At 41.8% G+C, this 21,052-nt stretch overlaps 1 protein-coding gene across 1 annotated transcript in view; it reads right to left on the reverse strand.

Moving 5' to 3' along the window:
• The window catches only part of LOC138783038 (fibrocystin-L-like), a 218,263-nt gene that overhangs the window by 107,439 nt on the left and 89,772 nt on the right, over positions 1 to 21,052 (reverse strand). Inside the window, exons 25-32 of the mRNA XM_069957185.1 lie at positions 14,407 to 14,652; positions 13,209 to 13,355; positions 11,407 to 11,584; positions 8,976 to 9,132; positions 7,991 to 8,147; positions 6,722 to 6,801; positions 6,480 to 6,609; positions 4,375 to 4,504 (exon numbers count right to left, since the gene is read on the reverse strand). Coding sequence (XP_069813286.1) covers positions 4,375 to 4,504; positions 6,480 to 6,609; positions 6,722 to 6,801; positions 7,991 to 8,147; positions 8,976 to 9,132; positions 11,407 to 11,584; positions 13,209 to 13,355; positions 14,407 to 14,652 — 1,225 coding nt within the window. The remainder of the gene's footprint in view (positions 1 to 4,374; positions 4,505 to 6,479; positions 6,610 to 6,721; positions 6,802 to 7,990; positions 8,148 to 8,975; positions 9,133 to 11,406; positions 11,585 to 13,208; positions 13,356 to 14,406; positions 14,653 to 21,052) is intronic.

A 21,052-nucleotide genomic window follows, 5' to 3' on the forward strand; every position in this document is an offset into this window, starting at 1 on the left:
GCTGACATGTGGGGCACGACTCACAGTATTTTTTTATGTCAGCATAAATCGCAGGCCAATAAAACCTCTGGAGGACTCTCTCCTGTGTTTTATCTGTCCCCAAGTGGCCCCCAAGGACATGATTATGGGCCATGTCGAGTACCTGACGCCGGTACGACTTACGCACCAGAAGCTGTTCCACAACCTCATCATTAATCTTAGTGACTCTATAGTAGAGATCATTAGTCACAGAAAAATGTGGAAACTTTTTCTCAGCTTCTGGTTCCTGAGGTACCCCATTCATAACAGTGACCTGCTCTCTCGCATTTTTGAGAGTGGGGTCCTGTAATTGTGCCGTACCAAAACTATCCCTAGACACCTCTAAGTCTGGAACATTCTGCGCAGTGGGAGGAGCCTCTTCCTCACCAGCCAGGACCTGCAAAGGAAAAGCATCATTTTCATCCTGTACATTTTTATCAGTTACCGTGGGTAATGCAATAGACTTAGGGGTCTCCTCACTCCTTTCAGGGGATTGTTGTTTTCCCCATAGAGCCCAGAACAATGGAAAATCACGCCCCAATATCACATTATGCATAAGGTTTTTAACCACACCCACTTCATACTGTATAGCGCCTAGTTCAGTCCCGACATTAGCCAGTATTATAGGGTAAACCTTTGTATCACCATGTATGCACACCACACTCATATGTCTTTTTGGCACAAAGTCCCCAGCCACCAGGCTGGCATGCACCAGGGTGACAAGGCTTCCTGAGTCCAGCAACGCCTTAACAGGAAAGTCATTTACAGTAATGTTGCAGACTTGTGGTTCAGTCTCTAGTCCAGTGACTGCAACAAAAGACGGCTCCGCAAATAGCGACTGACGCCGGCTAGCGTCACACTCCATGGGCTCAGTGGTAAGAGGGCAATGGGCAGACATATGTCCCGTCTCATGGCATCTCCAGCACTGGATAGGGCCTGGTCTCCTTGGCAGGGAGTCCTTTTTAGGGCCACTTAGCCACCGGGGACCACCACCAGTCTTTTGCCCCTGAGACACCTCCTGAGCGCTCTTCCCTCTATCAGCACCCCTCCACACTCCCCCAATAGATGGAAGTCTCTTACCAGATGATGGCACAGATCTGGCACTCCGGGGAGGTGACGGTGCTGTAGGAACATCACGGAGGTAGTCCTCGGTCGCCTGGAACCTCTCCACAAGGCTGACGAGTTCGTCGGCACTCCTAGGGTCGCCTTGTCCCACCAAGCGTTGCAGATCAGCAGGAAGTGCACGGAGATAGCGATCCATCACGAACCTCTCTAGGATCTGGGCAGGAGTAGAGGTATCTGGCTCCAACCACTTTCTTGCCAGATGAATCAGGTCATACATCTGGGACCTCGCTGACTTGTCCAGACTGTAGCTCCAGTTGCGGACCCTCCGGGCACGGACAGCAGCAGTAACTCCTAGTCGGGCGAGTATCTCTGCTTTTAGCCGAGGATAGTCTTTGACCTCTTGCTCACTGAGGTCATAATAGGCCTTTTGAGGTTCGCCTGTTAAATAGGGAGCAATGACCTCTGCCCACTCAGTGGATGGCAACCTTTCTCGCTCAGCCACACGCTCAAAGACAGTTAAGTAGGCCTCAACATCGTCATCAGCCGTCATCTTTTGCAGCGCACGCTGCACGGCTCTTCTCACAGACAAAGTCTCTGGCGCGGCTGCTGCCACCAGCTGGGGATTAGCACCTGCAGACGCCTCTTGCTTTGCTATCAGGTGCTCAATAAGTCTCTGTTGTTGGGCCATCGCTTGTTCGTGGCGCAGATTAGCATCTGCCAGAGCCTGTTCATGGCGCAGATTAGCATCTGCCTGAGCCTGCTGTTGTTGCCTATTAGCCTGCTGGTGTGCGGCCAATGCCTGCTCATGGCGTAGGTTAGCGTCTGTCAGAGCTTGTTGCTGTTGCAGACTCACTTGCATTAACTGCTTCATCATCTCCTCCATGTTGCTTGACTGTTTTTGGAGTGAAGCAGCAGCCTTCACCCAGGACATAAGCAGCTGTAGCCAAGTTGATGCACACCGTTGCCCCTAGCAACCATTTTGCCCGCTCCGCAGCACCAATTGTAGGGATCTTCCCGGGGGATGGTGTGTTTGGACACAGTTCAGTCAGCAAACTTGGACTTATAAAAAACAGCTTGGTGTTTATTTGTATCATAAACAGTCCATAACAGAAAAATAGCAATACCGTGCTTTTCAGAACAAACAAAACAAAAGGTCCTGCCCGTCCGGGCACTTACTAACAACCGGTCACCTATCTGGCACTTGGTAAGCAGAGTCGCTGAGTAAGCCCCCCAGCAGCGACAGTATCCTTTGCTCGCAGCAAACCCAGCCTGCAGGCTGTTCACTCCTGACTGAGAGCCAGGACCTGTACACTGAGCACAGCTTTTGCCTTCTCAGGCTGATTGGGATCAGAGCTCACCTGATCCCAAAACCCACACTGGATCGAGGGGGAGGGAATGGCAAGTCCCACTACCAAGACCTACCTGCCATTCCATGTAAGTCCAGCCCCGGCAATAATAAATAATAGCTCAGCAGCATAACACTGCTGAGCACAGATGCCTCCTGGACTCACCATCTCACACTATGTATCAACCTGGGTGAGATGTACATCCCCTCGAGCACTTTACCAGTGACATGTCCACAATATATATATATATATATATATATATATATATATATATATATATATATATATATATATATATATATATATAGAGATATATATATATATATATATATATATAGATAGATATATATATATTTATATATTTTATTGAAGACAAAATGAAAATAATCACTACTCATATTATAGTAATTGGCAATGCAATGCCAGAAGTGTAAACACATCCGGTTTACTCTTAATGCAGCAGTCAGGTAGATCTCTCTTTCCAGACGCTATACCGATGCCTCTCCCCTGTGCCAGTCACTACATTGCCTTCCTATTAAGCACAGGATACAATACAAACTGCTCCTGCTCCCACATAAAGCACTCCACAGTGCTGCACCTCCTACATCTCCTGCCTCATCCCTAGCTACCGTCCTACCCAGGGGGGAATTAACTTTACCATAGGCCCCATAGGTTCATAGTACAGGACAGATAATGTCATGATGTCCTGATTTGTGCAAAATTGCCATTAAAAAAACTGTGATTTTTGCAAATCATGGCGGAAGTGTAGCCAAGTCTTTTTGGGTGGTCATGGGCCCCCCAGGAGCTCAGGGCCCAGGGCTGCCGCCCGAAACGCCCCTATTATAATCCACTACTGGTCCTACCCGTGCTTTGCGCTCTGCTAATGACCTATGCCTAACGTCCTCCTTAAAGCGACTCTGTACCCACAATCTGTCCCCCCAAAACCACTTGTACCTTCGGATAGCTGCTTTTAATCTAAGATCTGTCCTGGGGTCTGTTCGGTAGGTGATGCAGTTATTGTCCTAGAAAACTATTTTTAAACTTGCAGCCCCGTGCCCAACGGCCGGGGCTTAGAGTATCTGTGCCCTAACTTTGCACCACCCCTCCGTCCCTCCTCCCCACCCTCATCATCATTAGGAGTACCACTGGAATATTTTCTCCCATCTGAACATTGCACAGGTGCCTTAACAATCCAGCCCATATGCTGGGCTGACACAGCTGATGAATAGGAGACAATCTGCCCGGTGCATTCCTAATGATGAGGAGGGCGGGGAGGAGAGACAGAGAGGTTGTGCCAGCCTAATGCATACATAATTAAGCCCCAGCCGTTGGGCACGGGGCTGTCAGTTTAAAAATTGTTTTTTAGGACAATAACTGCATCACCTGCCGAACGGACCCCAAGACAGATCTTGGATTAAAAGCAGCTATCCGAAGGTACAAGCGGTTTGGGGGAGGTCAGATTGTGAGTACAGAGTCACTTTAATCCGCACCTCTCATTCCAGTCTTGAGGACTTCAACAGAGCTGCACCAGCTCTATGGAATGCATTGCCTAAGAATGTCAGACTCACCTCAATTACTCAATGCTTCAAACGTGCCCTTAAAACTCATATTTTCAAACAGGCCTATCAGGTTCCCTGATTTGGTCAATCCCCTCCCCCCTTCTTTCCAGTCAAGCACTTGGACCTGTACATACAGACCTTGATTGGTGACTGGTTCACCCACCTCTACCTGCACTGTCCTATCTATAAAGATGGCTAGATCATAGTAACAGCGAAGCGCTTTTGGCCCTCTGCCTTTTGTCTCCAACCCATTACTCATAGTCTGTAAACTCTTATGTACTGTATGTACCCTCAAAATTGTAAAGTGCTGATCGAATCTGTTGGCGCTATATAAATAAAAATTATCATTTTTACATTACATTGTAGTTAGATTCTGGGGTTTATACCTATCACCTGTTGAGGCAATCACTATTTCATCTCCAGCTTTCCAATTCACGTTTTGCTGTAGAATCAAGGTTGAGTTCCCGGACTCTGCTGTCTGAGCGAGTCTTGTCCATGTAACAGGCACAGGGATGCCTAGAAAACAGAGAAAAACGTGCATTTCCAAGAATCTGGTATATCTGGTAAACCTGGTAAAGTTGTAAAACTTGTTACAAAATTCTAGGAAGACTTGGCTTCCTAGAAAGACCCCATTGGGGGACTAAGTGGGGGGATGGACTTTGGGAGTGGAGGACCTATTTCAGTTTATTGGTATAGATATAAGCACAGGTACTTCTGCTTTCAAAAGAGATTTAGGAGTAGAGAAGTACCTTTGTCTAGCACAATATATTTATTCTGTTTTATTTGTTTTCTTGCACACTCAATTCAATGCCATGAACATATAACTTGAAACAAGCAAATCCAAGCAAAAAAATATAAAATTGTGCTAGACAAAGGTACTTCTCTACTCCTAAATCTCTTTTGAAAGCAGAAGTACCTGTGCTTATATCTATACCATTAAACTAAAATAGGAGAAGGGGGGGGGGGGGACTTTGGGAGTGGAGGACCTATTTTAATTTAATGGTATAGATATAAGCACAGGTACTTCTGCTTTCAAAAGAGATTTAGGAGTAGAGAAGTACCTTTGTCTAGCACAATTTTATATTTTTTTTGCTAGGATTTCTTGTTTCAAGTTATATGTTCATGGCATTGAATTGAGTGTGCAAGAAAACAAATAAAATAGAATAAATATATACCTTTAGTTTGAATAGTTCAGAAGTACGGTAAAGATTGCACTCAATCCATTAAGCGTATTGGCCCTAATTTCATGGTTCCTTAGAGGTTTCCTCCACATGGAGTTTTCCTGAAGAACTCTTTGATAGTCAAATATTTTTGCTATCCCTATAACCATTACATATTTAACCATTTAAAGAGGTTGTCCAGGTAAAATTTATGCTATGCATACTTTTTTTTTGCTGCCCCACTCCCACTGTGCGATCTTCTAGTGCTGGTCGGCCTGTTTCCACTGACATCCAGCTGAGCTTGAAGTGAAAAATCGGGGGCAGCTGGCGAATTGGGACTGGGTCCAGATTATCGAATAGCGGAGGGAGCGAGGGGGATAAGTATAGCTTGCTTGTTATTTTATGTCCCAGGAAGACAGTATGTAAAGTGTAACAGTGTACCATTAGTTTTGGAAAGACAGAACACCCCGCACATGACCCACATTCTGATCCAATCGGGGTCGTGTGCATTACCAACTCACATTCCTTCTTTATAAATGCTCGAACTTCCGCCCATCATGAGGATTTTACCACTGATGGTGGCTTCCTGACAGGCACACTTTAAAGGAAAACTATCAGGAAGTTAGAGTAATCTAACCTGCTGATAGCTCTGTGTTGCATACAGGATGCTGAGGATGAAGGTATGTCTCTTATCTTCATCCCCAGTGCTGTTTTCATGCAGTTTGTACTTTATTTCAGCATCTAGTAAGGCTGTTTGGTGCACTGAGGGCATGATTGCTGCTCCTGGAGCACTCCCTGCTTCTCCCTGCTGGACAGCTCACCTGGTAATAATTAGAAGGGCCAGGTCGCTCAGGGATGGATCGGTGCTCTGGGGAGGTAGTCCCATTCCCAATGCTCCAAATGACCTAACTAGATGCTGAATTAAACTACAAATTGAATGGAAATGGTGTAAAGGATGAAGGTAAAAGACTTAGCTTCATCCTCAGTGCCCTCTGCACAATAGAGAGATATCAGCAGGTTAGATTCCATTAAACAGAATGTACCAGTGGTACATAGCTTTTTTTATATAAATTGACCGACGCCAGCATGGGCATACCGTCGCCGCAGTCCTTTTTTTGAACCATGGCCTGTTTCCCGAGCACGGCGCCAGTTTATCACCGGGCATCAGCCAGGCATGAAACCCTGGAGGCAGGCCGGCCAGCCCCCAGTGTGATGATTTGCCCTCCCCTCTGTGGCCTGGCTCCCCAAGTTTAGAATAAATATATCTGGGCTGGTACATTTAGCTTATTTAATTCACCTGTTATCATACATGTTATTCCTCGTATATTTACCATGAAGATCCAGGATCCCTTGCCTCACAGCTAATGTCTTAGCTCCATACAATGGTAACTCTGGAGAACGTAGATGGCCGTGAAGAGTGATTATGGCTTTGTGCTGGAATGGAGCTCCCTCGGTTCCAATCTAAACATAGAAGAAAAAAAATGATGTAAATAGAGGCAATTTAATAAAACAATGAATCCAGTATCTTTTCATCAGCCAATTGTTTCCATGACAAATATTAGGGTTTGGGTACCTGTAGAGTGCCTCCATCTGTAATGAGGATGTTCTCAGACTGCAGCTCTATATCTGCTTCATCAAAAACCAGAGTTCCCCCTGTATAAAAGAAAGACAGACCGCATAAGGGCTCGAAATTAAAATATATACCTATGTTACTGGTTCTGCCGTAGCCTACTTTGATGATGATGGGATGTCCATAGCGATGATGTGCTAGGTGACTGCCATAGCAAATTTCTGACTAAATTGGTCTATCACCAGTGATTTCTTTAATATGGCCAATGTCTGGTGATGGTGATCATCTAAGGCAGGGGTCTCAAACTCGCGGCCCTCGGGACACTAGTTTGTGGCCCCCACCTCAATGGTAATTTTACTGTAAGTGCGGCGATGTGTGTGTGGGGTGGGCGTCAGGCAGTGTGTGTGTGTGGGGTGGGGGTAAGGCAGTGTACCTGTATGTGTGTGTGGGGTGGGGGTCAGGCAGTGTGTGTGTGTGTGTGTGTGTGTGTTCCATTCATGTTCAGAAAGTTAAATGTTAAGGAACTGTAAATAAAGACATTTGAATCTGAATAATAATAGTTACATTTCTCTAGTCAGCAACTATATGTGGTTTTAACAGATGAAAAGATAAAAACATTTGATGACATTGGAATGTTTTTGTAAGAGCTTTTCTTGTGGAAAACCTGATGCGGCCCAGCCTCACCCAGACTCTACCTCCAGCGGCCCCCGGGTAAATTGAGTTTGAGACCCCTGATCTAAGGTGTAGTCACAAAGCATGTTACTTCAGCATGCTTAGACATGCTTAGAGGAGCAACAGGAGCAGCAGACAGCCAAAAGACAGGGAACCAGAGCTGAATCAATACAGTTAAAAAGTACTGTTTACAACGCATGGACCTTAACAATCCCTTTTTCTTAACAGTAAACTGATCACAGATTTTCTGTATGTTGGGACCCACCAGACATCAGCTGTAATCTGTAGGAGAACCCAGCATCAAGTGTTAAATTATACTGCAGCACCACCAAAGGAGAAATGAGGCATTACATGAAGATGATCAAAATCGATGCATGAACATGTCGGGCCCACCAAAGCTACAATCATTCTTTGTAGTCATTTTCTCCTTTGACTTTGGAATCTGAGAAACGTGGGGTTTCTTAACTAAATAGTCCTTTTAATGTTGTGTTTTAAAGAGTATAAAGACAACTAAAATGCTGTATTAGTTCTACTCTAGCAGTTAAATGCTCGATTCTATCATTCCAATAAAGTACTGTATAAAGGATATAATCCCATTACCTTGAATTAGTAACATCTTCAGTACTGGTGTACTAACATCCAGCAGTATAGTTTGCCCTGCTGTGATGACTGCAAAGAACCCCTCGTCTGGTGGAGATTCTCCTCCCCAGGTGTATTTAGATGACCAGACATCGATGTAGAAGAAGTCTGCATTGTCCTAAAGTTAGAGAAAGAATTAAAGAAGAAGATATAAGAATATAAATAAATTTTACGGCTATGTTCGCACAACGTATATTTTCATAAAACCACAGCTGTTATACAATGGCTGTGATTTTTACGGAAATATACGTTACATAGCCATCTATGGGATCCCGGACGGACCGTATACACATAGTATACGCTCCGGCCGGGATCCCTTGCGACAACGCAAACAACTGACATGTCAGTTTTCTGCGGCCGCTATTCATTAAATAGTGGCCGCAGAAAACCATGTCAGTGCACACTGTGGAGCGAGCTGATCCGGCCGCTCTCTCCATAGCGAGCAGTGGAAAGTTCTCTGCAGCCCGAAAGATCATCTTGCCATTACTGCCATAGAACGTCCGGTCTCTTTCGCCATGTGAACATGGCCTAACAATGCATTCCTATGTAGAGAAGTACAATAATGCAATGCAAGAAATGATTTATGACAGTAATTTTTATAATTCATGCTCACTCCTCTGATACTGAATGTTCCACATACTATAATAGGAGTGATTGAACATGAGCAGCCATCGTCCACCAGTATCGGAGACTGAGTACTCTGGTTTTCAAGATCTAATTTTTACTCAAATATTCCCACCCCCTTGTGTTTTTGTTTTAGGCACCCTTAGCTGTACTTGGTGCACGGGCCTACACTCTTTGGGATTAATGAGCTAGTTTAGAAGATAATTGGCCATGGCTATTATATAGATCAGGCTAGGCCCTTTTGAGTCTTTAAGCAACTGGCAAGTATTTTACTGATGCAGAATTAAGATTTGTACTTTTTATTTCCAGTTCTTCTTCTTACCATATTAGCAATGCCTTGGCCTTCAATGTACACTCTTACTTTGGTTCTTTGTGAAGGTGACTGAGCGTTGGTTGTACATATGATGTACGTGCTATTAGCCAACTCAATATCACATACGGCCTGTGCTACGGTGACATTGACAGCTGATATGTCAAAGCTAAAAAGGAAAATAAAAAAGGAAAATAACATGTTACTATAGAAACAATGCAAGTTCTAGACAAGAGCATCAACATCCCCATTTCAGTCTGTGGGTCCAAGGCAGCAGCTTATCATGAGCTTATTCTCACTGGTGTTGAGAGCTAGGGAGCCTAAAGTAAGTGTTTTACAGAGATCTCATTGAAATCGTCATGTATCCCTCAAGACACAAATTATGATATAAGATCCACTGTATTTAAACTCCTAAATGGGGCTCCCAACTCTATTAGCTATACAGGTCCGGAGCAGGGGTAGATTTCTGTGCAAGCCCTGGGACAGGCACGGGTCTGCTGTTTTACTAGGAATCCTGCACCTCATCGTAAATCCGGCTTGAAATGGGGCACGACTTTATTTAAGACTGGCATACGAGTACGCTAGTCTTCATAAATGTCCCCTAAAATATACACCCATTGACAAAATTGTTTGTACTTTTTTTGTTTTGATAAAGAAAAAACCCCACAATGGTCACTAAAATATCTTGAAACTGACAAAAGTAATAATTCATTTTAATTTACTTAAAAACAATTAATAAAAATCAGACATTGCTTTTGAACTGTGGTTGAACAGAAACATTGTAAAACACAAACTAATGAAACTGACCTGGATAATTTTTTGTTGCACAACCATTTCAGGTAATCACTGTACATAAGAATCAATTTCTATGTGTACTTCCCATACAGTAGAAGGCCTCTATGTGCAGTTCCCATATAATAGAGGACCTCATGTGCACTTCTCATACAGTGTGCAGTTCCCCTATAATAGAGTTCCCCTACAGTGCTGGCCAAAACCATTTATTCCAGAAAATGATTGCAATCATACATGCTTTGGTATTAATCTCTTCATTTAATTTGTCTTCAATTAAAAACCACAAAAAGAATTGTCAAAAAAATCTAATAGGATATAATTCCACACCAAACATAAAAAGGGGGTGGACAAAAGTGCAGTGGACAAATATGCAGTTCCCATATAATAGAGGACCCCTTAGTGCATTTCCCATATAATAGAGGACCCCATGTGCATTTCTCATATGGTAGAAGACCTCTGTGTGCAGTTCCCATATAATAGAGGACCCCTACAGTGCTGGCCAAAAGTATAGGCACCCCTACCCAATTCTGTCAGATAATATTCAATTTCTTCCAGAAAATGATTGCAATCACAAATGCTTTGGTATTAATGTCTTAATTTAATTTGTCTTCAATGGAAAACCACAAAAAAAAAAAATTGTCAAAAAGCCAAATTGGATATAATAATTAATATAGTAACAACAATAGTATCTGACCGACTTCTGCCTCTTAATCTCGGTGATCCCCCTGATAGGTATTACGAGTCCCAGGCCTCTGTCTCTGGGTGAAGCTAAGTAGTTGAAATCTTCCTACTTAATCAGTAGAGAGTGGCTAACTTGCATCTGTGCTCTACTTAGGATCAGCTTTTTGCTTTTTCTCTTCTTAAGGGGATTGACTGTCCTAAAGAAAGAATCCACGATGTAGGCGAGCGGTTACCTGACAGAATTAGTTTTAAAGATAGAAGAACCACCCATAGTTGGAAACTACACAAAGTCTGTCACAGGCTCTAAGCATTGATTGCCAAGCTGACTGCCGGGAAGAAGGTAAGAGAAATGCGGCATTCAGTAAAAATGATCGGGTCCCGATCGGACAGTGACAGGAGCACAGATCCTATCACTGTTTTAAATGCAGGGGTTAATGGCAGCCACAGGATTGCAGCAGCCCGTCATTAACAGTGAGGACCCGGCTGCTGATAGCATCCAGTCCCCACACTCTATAAAGTGAGCTCACTTCATAGCACCACCAGACCCACTGGTATAACGGTATGTCATGTGTCCTTAAGGGGTTAACAGCGAGGTGGGGGAGAGGTAAAGTGCTTGATAACAGGAAAAGAAAGATTTTTTGTCTAATTAGATATATTACAAAGCTCCTTATATTCATATGTACTTTTACTCCATGCAGAGTTAGTTAAAATAGCCTAATTCTCTATTTAATGGTGTGTTCACACCTACAGGATCTGCAGCTGATTTTCTGCAGCAGATTTCATTTAAATAACTGAACACAGCATCAAATCTGCTGCAGATCTGCTGCAGATCCTGTAGGTGTGAACGCACCCTAACAGTGTCAGCAGTTTGGAACCTGAATTGCAGCTGAGAAATTAACTTTAACATTAGTGCAAACTACTGTTATAGAAGTAGAGCTACCATCATAACTAACCTGCAGATGGTGCCTACCTGAACTGGTTTCCGGTGATAGTGAGTCTGGTCCCACCAGCCGTGCCTCCTCTCTTGGGGGTGACGTCATATATGACAGGAGTTAATGCAGAAGAGTATGTAAAGGAGTTGTTCATCTGAGCAGAGTAATCTCCATTCTTCACAATGACATCACAGCTTTGGGTAGATGTATTAGCATCTGATGGAAAGCATAAAGGGTTAGGATACACCTCTTATAAACTGTATCATACTAATATACAGTACCACAAAGTTAGAAAGACAAGGCCGCACATCCACATGATGTACATTGATCTTCTGCTTCTCAGCCAAATTTAAACAACCAACAACAGGTAGTTCACATACATTGGGATCAAACTGTAAAAGCCACTTTATGGCCACCTAATTTAAGTATGTCCCTAACCTACATGGTGTATTGTTGGGCAGTGACCACCATCACAACACCTGTGCCTATAGACAGAGTAACCTAGAAGTTCAGCAACCCCACTGGGTCATACCCACAGGTATCATACTAAGAAACTATTCATTAAATGTCTAATAAGTGAAGGTTCACATTGTATAGTAACCACTATGCTTGTCTATTGACCATAGTACATGAAAGTTTTATCTACTACACAATACACTGCCTCTAATAACCTTGGATAAGTACTGTTAGAAAAATTTCTTTATATTTTTAACACACTAACTTCATATTATAATTTATTATATTTCGCAGTATTTTTTTTTACATTTATACATTTTATTAGTTTTATCAAAAAAAAGAAAAAAAAAACTCCAATAAAACAATTAACAATAATACTTCTACATCAATACCCCTTCCCACCCCCACAGAGAACATCTACCCAATAAAGCCCATGGACCAATACAAACCCCTCGTTTTCCACATAGCCAACCCCTCGAGGCACCAGATAGCATTTCTCAGTTCTTGTAAGATCACAACTTCACCTCCCACTTCCACCTCCCACTATCTATTCAATCTCTACTTTATCTGCGCAAGGCCGCCGCCCCCACCCGCATGGGGACCGCGCCCCAGGCCAGGCCAACTGGAAAGCACTAGTACCAATACTAAATAAAAATGAAAAAGATAAAAAAAAAATTAAATTATAAAAACAGTAACATACAGAACTCCTCCCCCCCACAACCATCTGTATTTTAACTCTCTTCATCAGACCAAGCAGCTGCAGCCCCCTTTATCCACCAGATCTACTCACACACGGCATATCCGCACTTCCTCCGTTCTCCCCGGATGACAGCCAACCATTTATTATGCTAGACAATGGCACCCCGGGGGAGACAGATTTTTGACACACCCAACACTGAGGCTACGATTAGGTAAGATCCGCCCAAGGTCGGAAAACAGAAAATGTCGCCTGCTTCTCACTTTACAAACACACAAAAAACAGTGCATACCTATCTGGTTCAGCCCGAGTCCAGGGCACATCCCCCCCCCCCCCCCCCCCCCCGCACGAACAGACACGAACGGCCCCCCACATGGCTACTCCCATAAACTATCCCCATACTTATCACAAAAATTCCGCTGCCCCGCGCGTACTCCATCGGTCACAATCCTCCCACCGTATTTCTCTTACTATGTATCCACCCCCCTTGCCCCTCCCCCTCCCAAAAAAATACACAGAATTTTTTTTTTCTCCTTCTTCAATACCTCCTAAACGCTCTCCACCTCCCTCCTCCTCATAAATTCTAACACATTTTTCCAATTCCTGGACCCTAGGGGTCTTATATTCAATGCGCCATACACTCCAGATATAAAATATGAACTGATTTTATTATACCAGCTTTCTTACCGTTCCGGGGGGTTTCACAATACAGAAGACTTGCATTGGATCTCTGTTCATTCACTTTGCATTCAGTGTTACATACAAACACCTTGGACTGCTGATTATCAAATCCAGATCCAGCGACTATAAGCATTAATCCTCCACCAAAACTGCCTGGAAAGAATCAATAGAAATGATGTTCACTAAAGTAAAGTAAAATCCTATGTTGCATTCACAGACAGCTCGGTGATTACCAAAAGGAATCATATCAAAGGATATATGACAAATTCCTAATATACATTAATTATTGGAAATGCACATATAGGGGGACATTTATTAAGTACGGCGTTTTTTACGCCGGACTTATAAATGTCCCCGCATCTCCGGCGCTACGGAGATTTATGTAGAGGCGGACTGCCTTTACATAAATCCTGTGCGCGTCGGTGCGCACAGCCGAGAAAACCTACGCCACCTGAAAGGTGGAGTAGGTTTTCAGCGTATCTTTTAGTTGAAAAAATGATTAATCGCGCGGACTCTGAGTCCGCGCCCCCGTTCCACCCCCTCCACACCCCCGTCTCACCGGCGTACCCGGCGGAAAGTGCCGATATGCGAATATTTTATTTGCAAATCGGCCATTTGCGCATAAAATCAGTCGCATATCGGCACTTTACGCCGAAATTAAACAGTACGCCGGATGATACATGTCCCCCATAGTGTTATTTCCCACAATTAAGTAGATCATGCAGGCTTCGATTTCTCAAAAAAAAAAAGTGATTTCACGACTCTGTGTACATACCTGAAGGGTCCAGCAGGGATCGCAGTATATGTAGAAATTACATGTAAAAAATGATAACTTGTCATTCTTTACATGTAACTTCTACACATACTGCACCCCCTGCTGGACTTTTTTTTTAGAGAGAAATTGAAGCCTGTCTGATCTACTAAATTGAGGGAAGTAGCACTATATGTGCATTTCCCATAATTAGTGTATATTAGGAATTTGTCTAAATTTGCTTATGTAATAACATATTCAAAGATACATTTTGGCCAGAGTTGTCCTTTAAAAGTCTCATAAGTCTGCAGTCATACGTGCACAACTACAACATCCATATATAATTATACAGACTTGTCTTGCAGGAGTCTGGAAAAGCTGGGTAACATTTACTGCAGAAGACATAATAAAAGCCATATTGTTTGTCACCAGCTTTAACAGGATTAGACTCACCTTCATTTGGAGAGACTCCAATGATACTAAGTTCATAGGTAAAGGTTGCACTGGATCTTGCAAACCCCTTCTCATTCTGCAATGTAATAGAGAATGTGCCGCCCCAGTATTCTCCTACAGAGCAGGTGAGCTGCTGGTCAGACACTGCAGTGACAGAGCATGTAGCACCTCCAATGGTCACGGTCAATTTTGAGGCATCCAAACCAAATCCAGAACCGGACAATGTGATCGCAGTTCCTGGTGTTCCTGAAGAACAACGTAGATTTTTTGACATGTAAATCTAACATACCTGATAATCTGGTGCTCATTTAATTCTAAGAAGGCAAGATTATTAGACTTTTTCTGCAAAGCTTTTGCGCAATCAAGTTTTTTTTGCACTGGTCAGAGATTGTAACTAGTGATGAGCGAGTACTAAAATGCTCGAGTGCTCGTTACTCGAGACAAGTATTTACCGATACTCGAGTGCTCGTTTCAATTGATGGAAACACCACGGAAATTGACAGGAAACAGCAGTAATACAGGGATCGGCATTAAAGGGGGTTAGCGATCCTCTGCAATAATGCCGATCCCTGTATTGGTTAATATATTTAATTAATAAAACACATTTTCGTTCTAATAAAGTTATTTCACTTGTTCAATAATTTAATTCTAACGAATCCATACTTGTGCAATTAAACATACTGTTAAAATAAATATATATATAAAAAAATGTATATTTATATATATATTTATTTATTTATTTACAGTATATTTAATTGCACAAGTATGGATTCGTTAGAATTAAATTATTGAACAAGGGAAATAACTTTATTAGAATGAAAATGTGTTTTATTAATTAAATATTAATTATTACAGGAAGCTCTATTAAAGCCGGCAAATTTCTATTGCCAACAAGAGAGCTCATTGTAATAATTAATACTTAACTTTAATTAAAACATCAAATGTTTCTTCTAATTATGCTATCACAATAGCATTATTAGAAGAAACATTTTGCTTTAAAGAGGCGGTCCACAGCACAGTGACTTCATTGTGCCACGGACCGGAGAAGAGGACGCATGGGGACATCGGAGGGTGAGTATACATCTCTCCCCACCCCCTCCCCTGTACTGCACCCATCCCGGCAAGGAAGGGGGGTCACTTAACCACTTTCTTGCTGGTATGGGTGCAGTCTCACATCAGTCTGGCCCCCAAGGGGTTAAGGGGGATGCAATGCATCCTCCCTTAACCCCTTGGGGGGCAGACTGTAAGCAGCGATCTGTAAAGATGCTGCATACTGTAAGGAGCACAACACCGCTCACAATGATGGGTGTTGTGCTCCTGTTTGTGTGTTTTTTGTGTGTTTCTCCCTCTTTGTTTTTCAGATATTGGTATCCTGTGGATTACAACGGATTCCATGGACTACGACGATGACCAGTGGTTGTTTGGATTCTTTTTTAAAATAAAATGGTCAATGAGGGGTGTGGGGGTGTTTTTATTTGAATAAAAAATGTTTTTCACTTGTGTCTTGTCTTTATTTCTTTACTTTATAGACTTAGTAATGGATTCCGTCTATTAGATGGCTTCCACTACTAAGTCAGGGCCTAGTGTAAGCCGGTATAAAATGGCTAACACTAACCCCCCCATTATTACCCCAGTACCCACTGCCACCAGGGGTACTGGGAAGAGCCGGGTGCCAGTGGTCCCGGAGCGTCAAAATTGGTGCTCCTGGACTATGGCGGCAGCAGGCTGGTAATATTTAGGCTGGGGAGGTCCTAAACCAATGGCTCTTCCCACCCTGATGTTACCAGGCTGCTGTTGCTTGGTTTTTAACCCGGCTGGTTATGAAAATAGTGGGAACCCTATGCATTTAAAAAAAAAATAATAATAATAAAAAAAAACGCTGTCTGGCCCCCAAGGGGTTAAGGGAGGATGCATTGCATCCCTCTTAACCCTTTGGGGGCCAGACTGATGTCAGACTGCACCCATACCAGCAAGGAAGGGGTTAAGTGACCCCCCTTCCTTGCTGGGATGGGTGCAGTAAAGGGGAGGGGGTTGGGAGAGCTTTATACCCGATGTCCCCATGCGTCCTCTTCGCCAGTCTGCGGCACAATGAAGTCACTGTGCTGCAGACCGGCTCTTAAAATGTGCACTCAGCCAATCGGCTGAGCGCACATATAAAGCAAAATGTTTCTTCTAATAATGCTATTGTGATAGCATAATTAAAAGAAACATTTGATGTAGGAATTTGCCGGCTTTAATAGAGCTTCCTGTAATAATTAATATTTAATTAATAAAACACATTTTCATTCTAATAAAGTTATTTCCCTTGTTCAATAATTTAATTCTAACGAATTCATACTTGTGCAATTAAATATACTGTAAATAAATAAATATATAAATATACATTTATATATATATATTTATTTTAACAGTATATTTAATTGCACAACTATGGATTTGTTAGAATTAAATTATTGAACAAGGGAAATAACTTTATTAGAACGAAAATGTGTTTTATTAATTAAATATATTATTAACCAATACAGGGATCGGCATTACTGCAGAGGATCGCTAACCCCAGTAATGCCGATCACTGTATTACTGTTTCCCTGCTTTCCCAGGGAGCTGAAACTTTATTATTATTAAACCAGCTAAACAAACAATTGTTTAGCTGTTTTATCGAACTCGAACCCGAATCTTTGCGAGATGCTCGTCCGAGTTACGAGTACCATCGAGTACCTTAATGCTCGAATGAGTACCAAGCTCGGACGAGCATGCTCGCTCATCACTAATTGTAACATCACTCGGGCTGGAGCTAGAGATCAGACACAAGATCCAGCCAACTCTCTTGTGACATCAGAGGATAATCCATTGTCTACAGAAAGAGGGGGAGTTGGGAAGCTGTAGGCAATACACATTTAGTAGTTCTTCTATTTTTTTACTTCCTGTGACATTTTCATACTTACCTTTTTAAAAATATTTTTGCTGTCTTTCTGCTCATAAATACTTTTTATCATTAGTGAACAGTGTCATCTGGGCAGGGCTTCATGGCTCATGTGCTCCTGTCTTCCCGCCTACTTTAGCACCGTAGTCCCTGCCCCCACCATGACATCATTGGAATGGCCCGCACCTACTGCAGTGAAGGTTAGGATTAATCCTCTGTAGCACAGGCACAATCAGGCAGTGACATTTACGTATCCTTATGTGCTCTTACCCCACCGACACCACAAAAGATGAATTCCAGCCTCCGCTGCAGTAGGAGTGCCCCAATGAAGAGAAGTGTGTGTGTGTGTGTGGGGGGGGGGGGGCAAACAGCCATGAAGCTCTGCCCAGATGACGCTGTCCTCCAATAACAAAAGGCAAGTTTTTTTCCCTGTAAATATGAACTGTGCAGCAAGTAAACTTCTAAATGGTGCTCAGAACTGCACATATCGAAATGTCAATATAATTTTAATCCCTTCCGGGATCAGGCAGTAAGTGTATGTCCTGGTAGGAGGTTAGTTTCAGTACCAGAACGATTTACTGACCTTCCGATATTTACTGTATACACAAACAATGGCCAGGAACCGCAGCTAAACTGTCAGCTGATAGCTGCAAAAGGGGTCTAGGCAATTACCAGCATTGGTAGATCGGTAATAGTAATTGGTTTGGTATGAAATGCTGGGGAATACTTTGGAATTTCTGCAAAGAAAATGCTAATTTTAACTTTTCACTCTTACTTTGCAGTTATTCCTGTGAAATGCCCAAAAGGTTAAAAAACTGTATGAATGTGACTTTGAATACTTGATAGACAGAATGGCTCGATCCAGACCTATCGTGCCACTTGATCCTCTATGAAATCCCAAGCGCAGTTGAGTGGTTACCACAGTTCATGATAGATGCAGTAGAGGTGGACCATCAATTCAGGAGTATGAATAATTTATTAATAAGCGCAATGCATTTCGGCACCCACATATAACGGAGCCTTTCTCAAGCATGTCATAACAAAGTACATCCTCAACATGGGTAAATATCTAGATGACCCTATTATTTTACTTCCAGGTCATCTCAGGGAGAGTCAATCCAAATAAACTACTAAAAAGACTACTAAAAACATATAAAACATGAAAGTCAAATAATAATATTATAAAATATATAACATTAAAAAGTGGACACGTTAATAACAATCATTCTAAAAAGGAGTACATATACATATATGAAAATTAACTGATACCCCAGACTTTTTTGGATACAAAATGACTAATACACCTAAAAAGATATACATTCTGTATATGCAAAATGACTAGTAGGTGCAAGGAGCAACAGGATGTAGCTGTATGAGTGTCAATACTGCATGAGACTAAATCTCTATCACATTAAAGATAATGAAAATAAAGGAGCTAAGAAGTGAGTGTGCTAGATGGGAAAATAAGATGTGTGTACAGAAAAAACAAAATCATATTTATATATTAATAATTATGAGAAATTATAATAAGAAATGTAATATAATGATTCAGAAAAAGATGTAGCCAGACTAATAATAATGTTTCTATGTGAATTCAGACACAAATAAAAAACAGGAAATTGCAAAAATAATATATTAATAATATTATATATACTAAATATATACTAAATAGTGAGGTGGGAGTGGGAAGGAAAAAAAAAAAAAAAAAGAAGGAGAGGGGGACAGGGACAACCCAGTCACACATGTTCGATTGCCTTATTTAATCCCCCCCGGTATAAAGCACTGTAATTTGTAAATCCAATAGATTCCCTTCTATTTATCAGTGTCCATCTGTCATTCACCCCCTCCTGTATCTGTTCAATGGGGCAAATACTAATTTTATTAAAATCTTTTTCATGTTCTTGTCGTGAAACACTATGTTTTAGAAAGCCTTTCATAGTGTTGCACCTATGGCTGTTCATTCTTTTATGCAGTGGCTGGGTGGTCCGATCAATATATTGGAGGCAACACTCACAGGACAACAAATAAATCACAAAGGATGACATACAGTTCAGTCGATGTTTTATCGGAAAATCGCTTCCTGTTATATTAGTTATGTTAGTTAGTTATGTTAGTTATGTTAGTTAGTTATGCTATATTTAAAATGTTGCACCCTCCGCAATGTTTTTGCAACAAAGACAGTTTCTCCTCCCACATTTAAACACCCCACTATTGATCTGGCATGTTTTAATCCCTACTGAGCTATTTTCTTTATTATGTTTTAGTTTACTGGGGGCAACAAAGTTTCTAATAGTCTTGCCTCTACGAAATGTGATACCTGGTTTTTCAGGGATAATCCCCCTGAGGATCGGATCCATTCTCAAGATGGGCCAATATTTTGGGAGTGTGTGTGTCTGATCGGTCCATTACTGTCATTGAACCTTGTTATAAAATTTGTACATCTTGTAATCTCTTTTTTCTTTCTTCGTCTAGGTAGCACTAAGTCCCTTTGAGAGGCTCCCAGATTTTTTCTAAATGCCTCATCTACCAGATTTTTGGGGTATCACTTTTGAGAAAAGCGCTCTTTTAAGATTAGTCCTTGTTCTTTATAATCTTCTATCTTGGTGCAGTTTTTCCTGATCCTATAAAACTGACTAAAAGGTATATTCTGTTTCCACTTTCTATAATGAGTGCTCTTGAAATTTAAAAAACTATTAGAGTCAACTGTCAGTTTTAGTAAAAATATTTGAGTCCATATGACTCACCACTAAATCTAAAAACACTATTTTTTCACTATCCATATTTGGGGAAAAACGTAGCCCCCAGTCATTAAAGTTTAAATACTCAACAAAAACCTTTTATAGTATATGATGTGTTCAGTGGACCAGGGGGACTGCGATATATAGGAGGACTCAAACTGCCCCATGAATAAATTAGCTTAACTGGGTCCCTATCGCGGTCCCCCTTATCTGATGGTACATGTGATCCCCGAAAGTAAAACAAAAATATGTGTTAAAATGAACCCCATGCTGTTCACCAAAAAAAATCAATCTGTGGGTCTTTAAAATTACCACTTTCCATTAAAAAGAAATGCATAGCCTTCAAACCCCGCTTGTGTTCAATGTTGGAGTAGAGGGCAGTCACATCTAGAGTTAAAAACAGAAAGTTATCACTCAGGAGGGAACTTCTGAAGGAGCTCACCACACCAGTTGTAAGACCAAAAGCCCACAGGAACACCATGTTGAAATACCTAGAAAGAAAAATACAGACAAAAAGAAAAGTGGATATAGAGGTGTTAGAGAGAGTTAAACATAGAAAATCATCACTCTATTCCATATCCATCAGGTCTCTAATGAGGGAGCTGGAATCTTTCAAATAAGAAGGGAGCTGGACCACTAGATCCTGTAGAAAGAGATCAACGTAATGAGAAAGTTAGCGGTTAAACCACATATGCCTGATATAATAGGCCTACCAGGAGGATGAGTAAGGCTTTTGTGCACCTTCAGCAGGTGGTAGAAGAAAGGCACTTTTGGATGTTTTATATTCAAAAAATTTTTTGTTACCGTTTATTTAGGAGGCCATCCCTAAACCCATTTTCAATCAAATTATGATACTCAGCAGCATACTTATCATGAGGGTTAGATGGAAGTTTCCTGTAATAGGTCTCATTCTGTAAGATGTTCTCTGCTTCTATACCTGATATAATAGGCCTACCAGGAGGATGTGTAAGACTTTTGTGCACCT

The sequence above is a fragment of the Dendropsophus ebraccatus genome, chromosome 2 (assembly GCF_027789765.1).
Source record: "Dendropsophus ebraccatus isolate aDenEbr1 chromosome 2, aDenEbr1.pat, whole genome shotgun sequence".
In the NCBI taxonomy this organism is placed as follows: domain Eukaryota; kingdom Metazoa; phylum Chordata; class Amphibia; order Anura; family Hylidae; genus Dendropsophus; species Dendropsophus ebraccatus.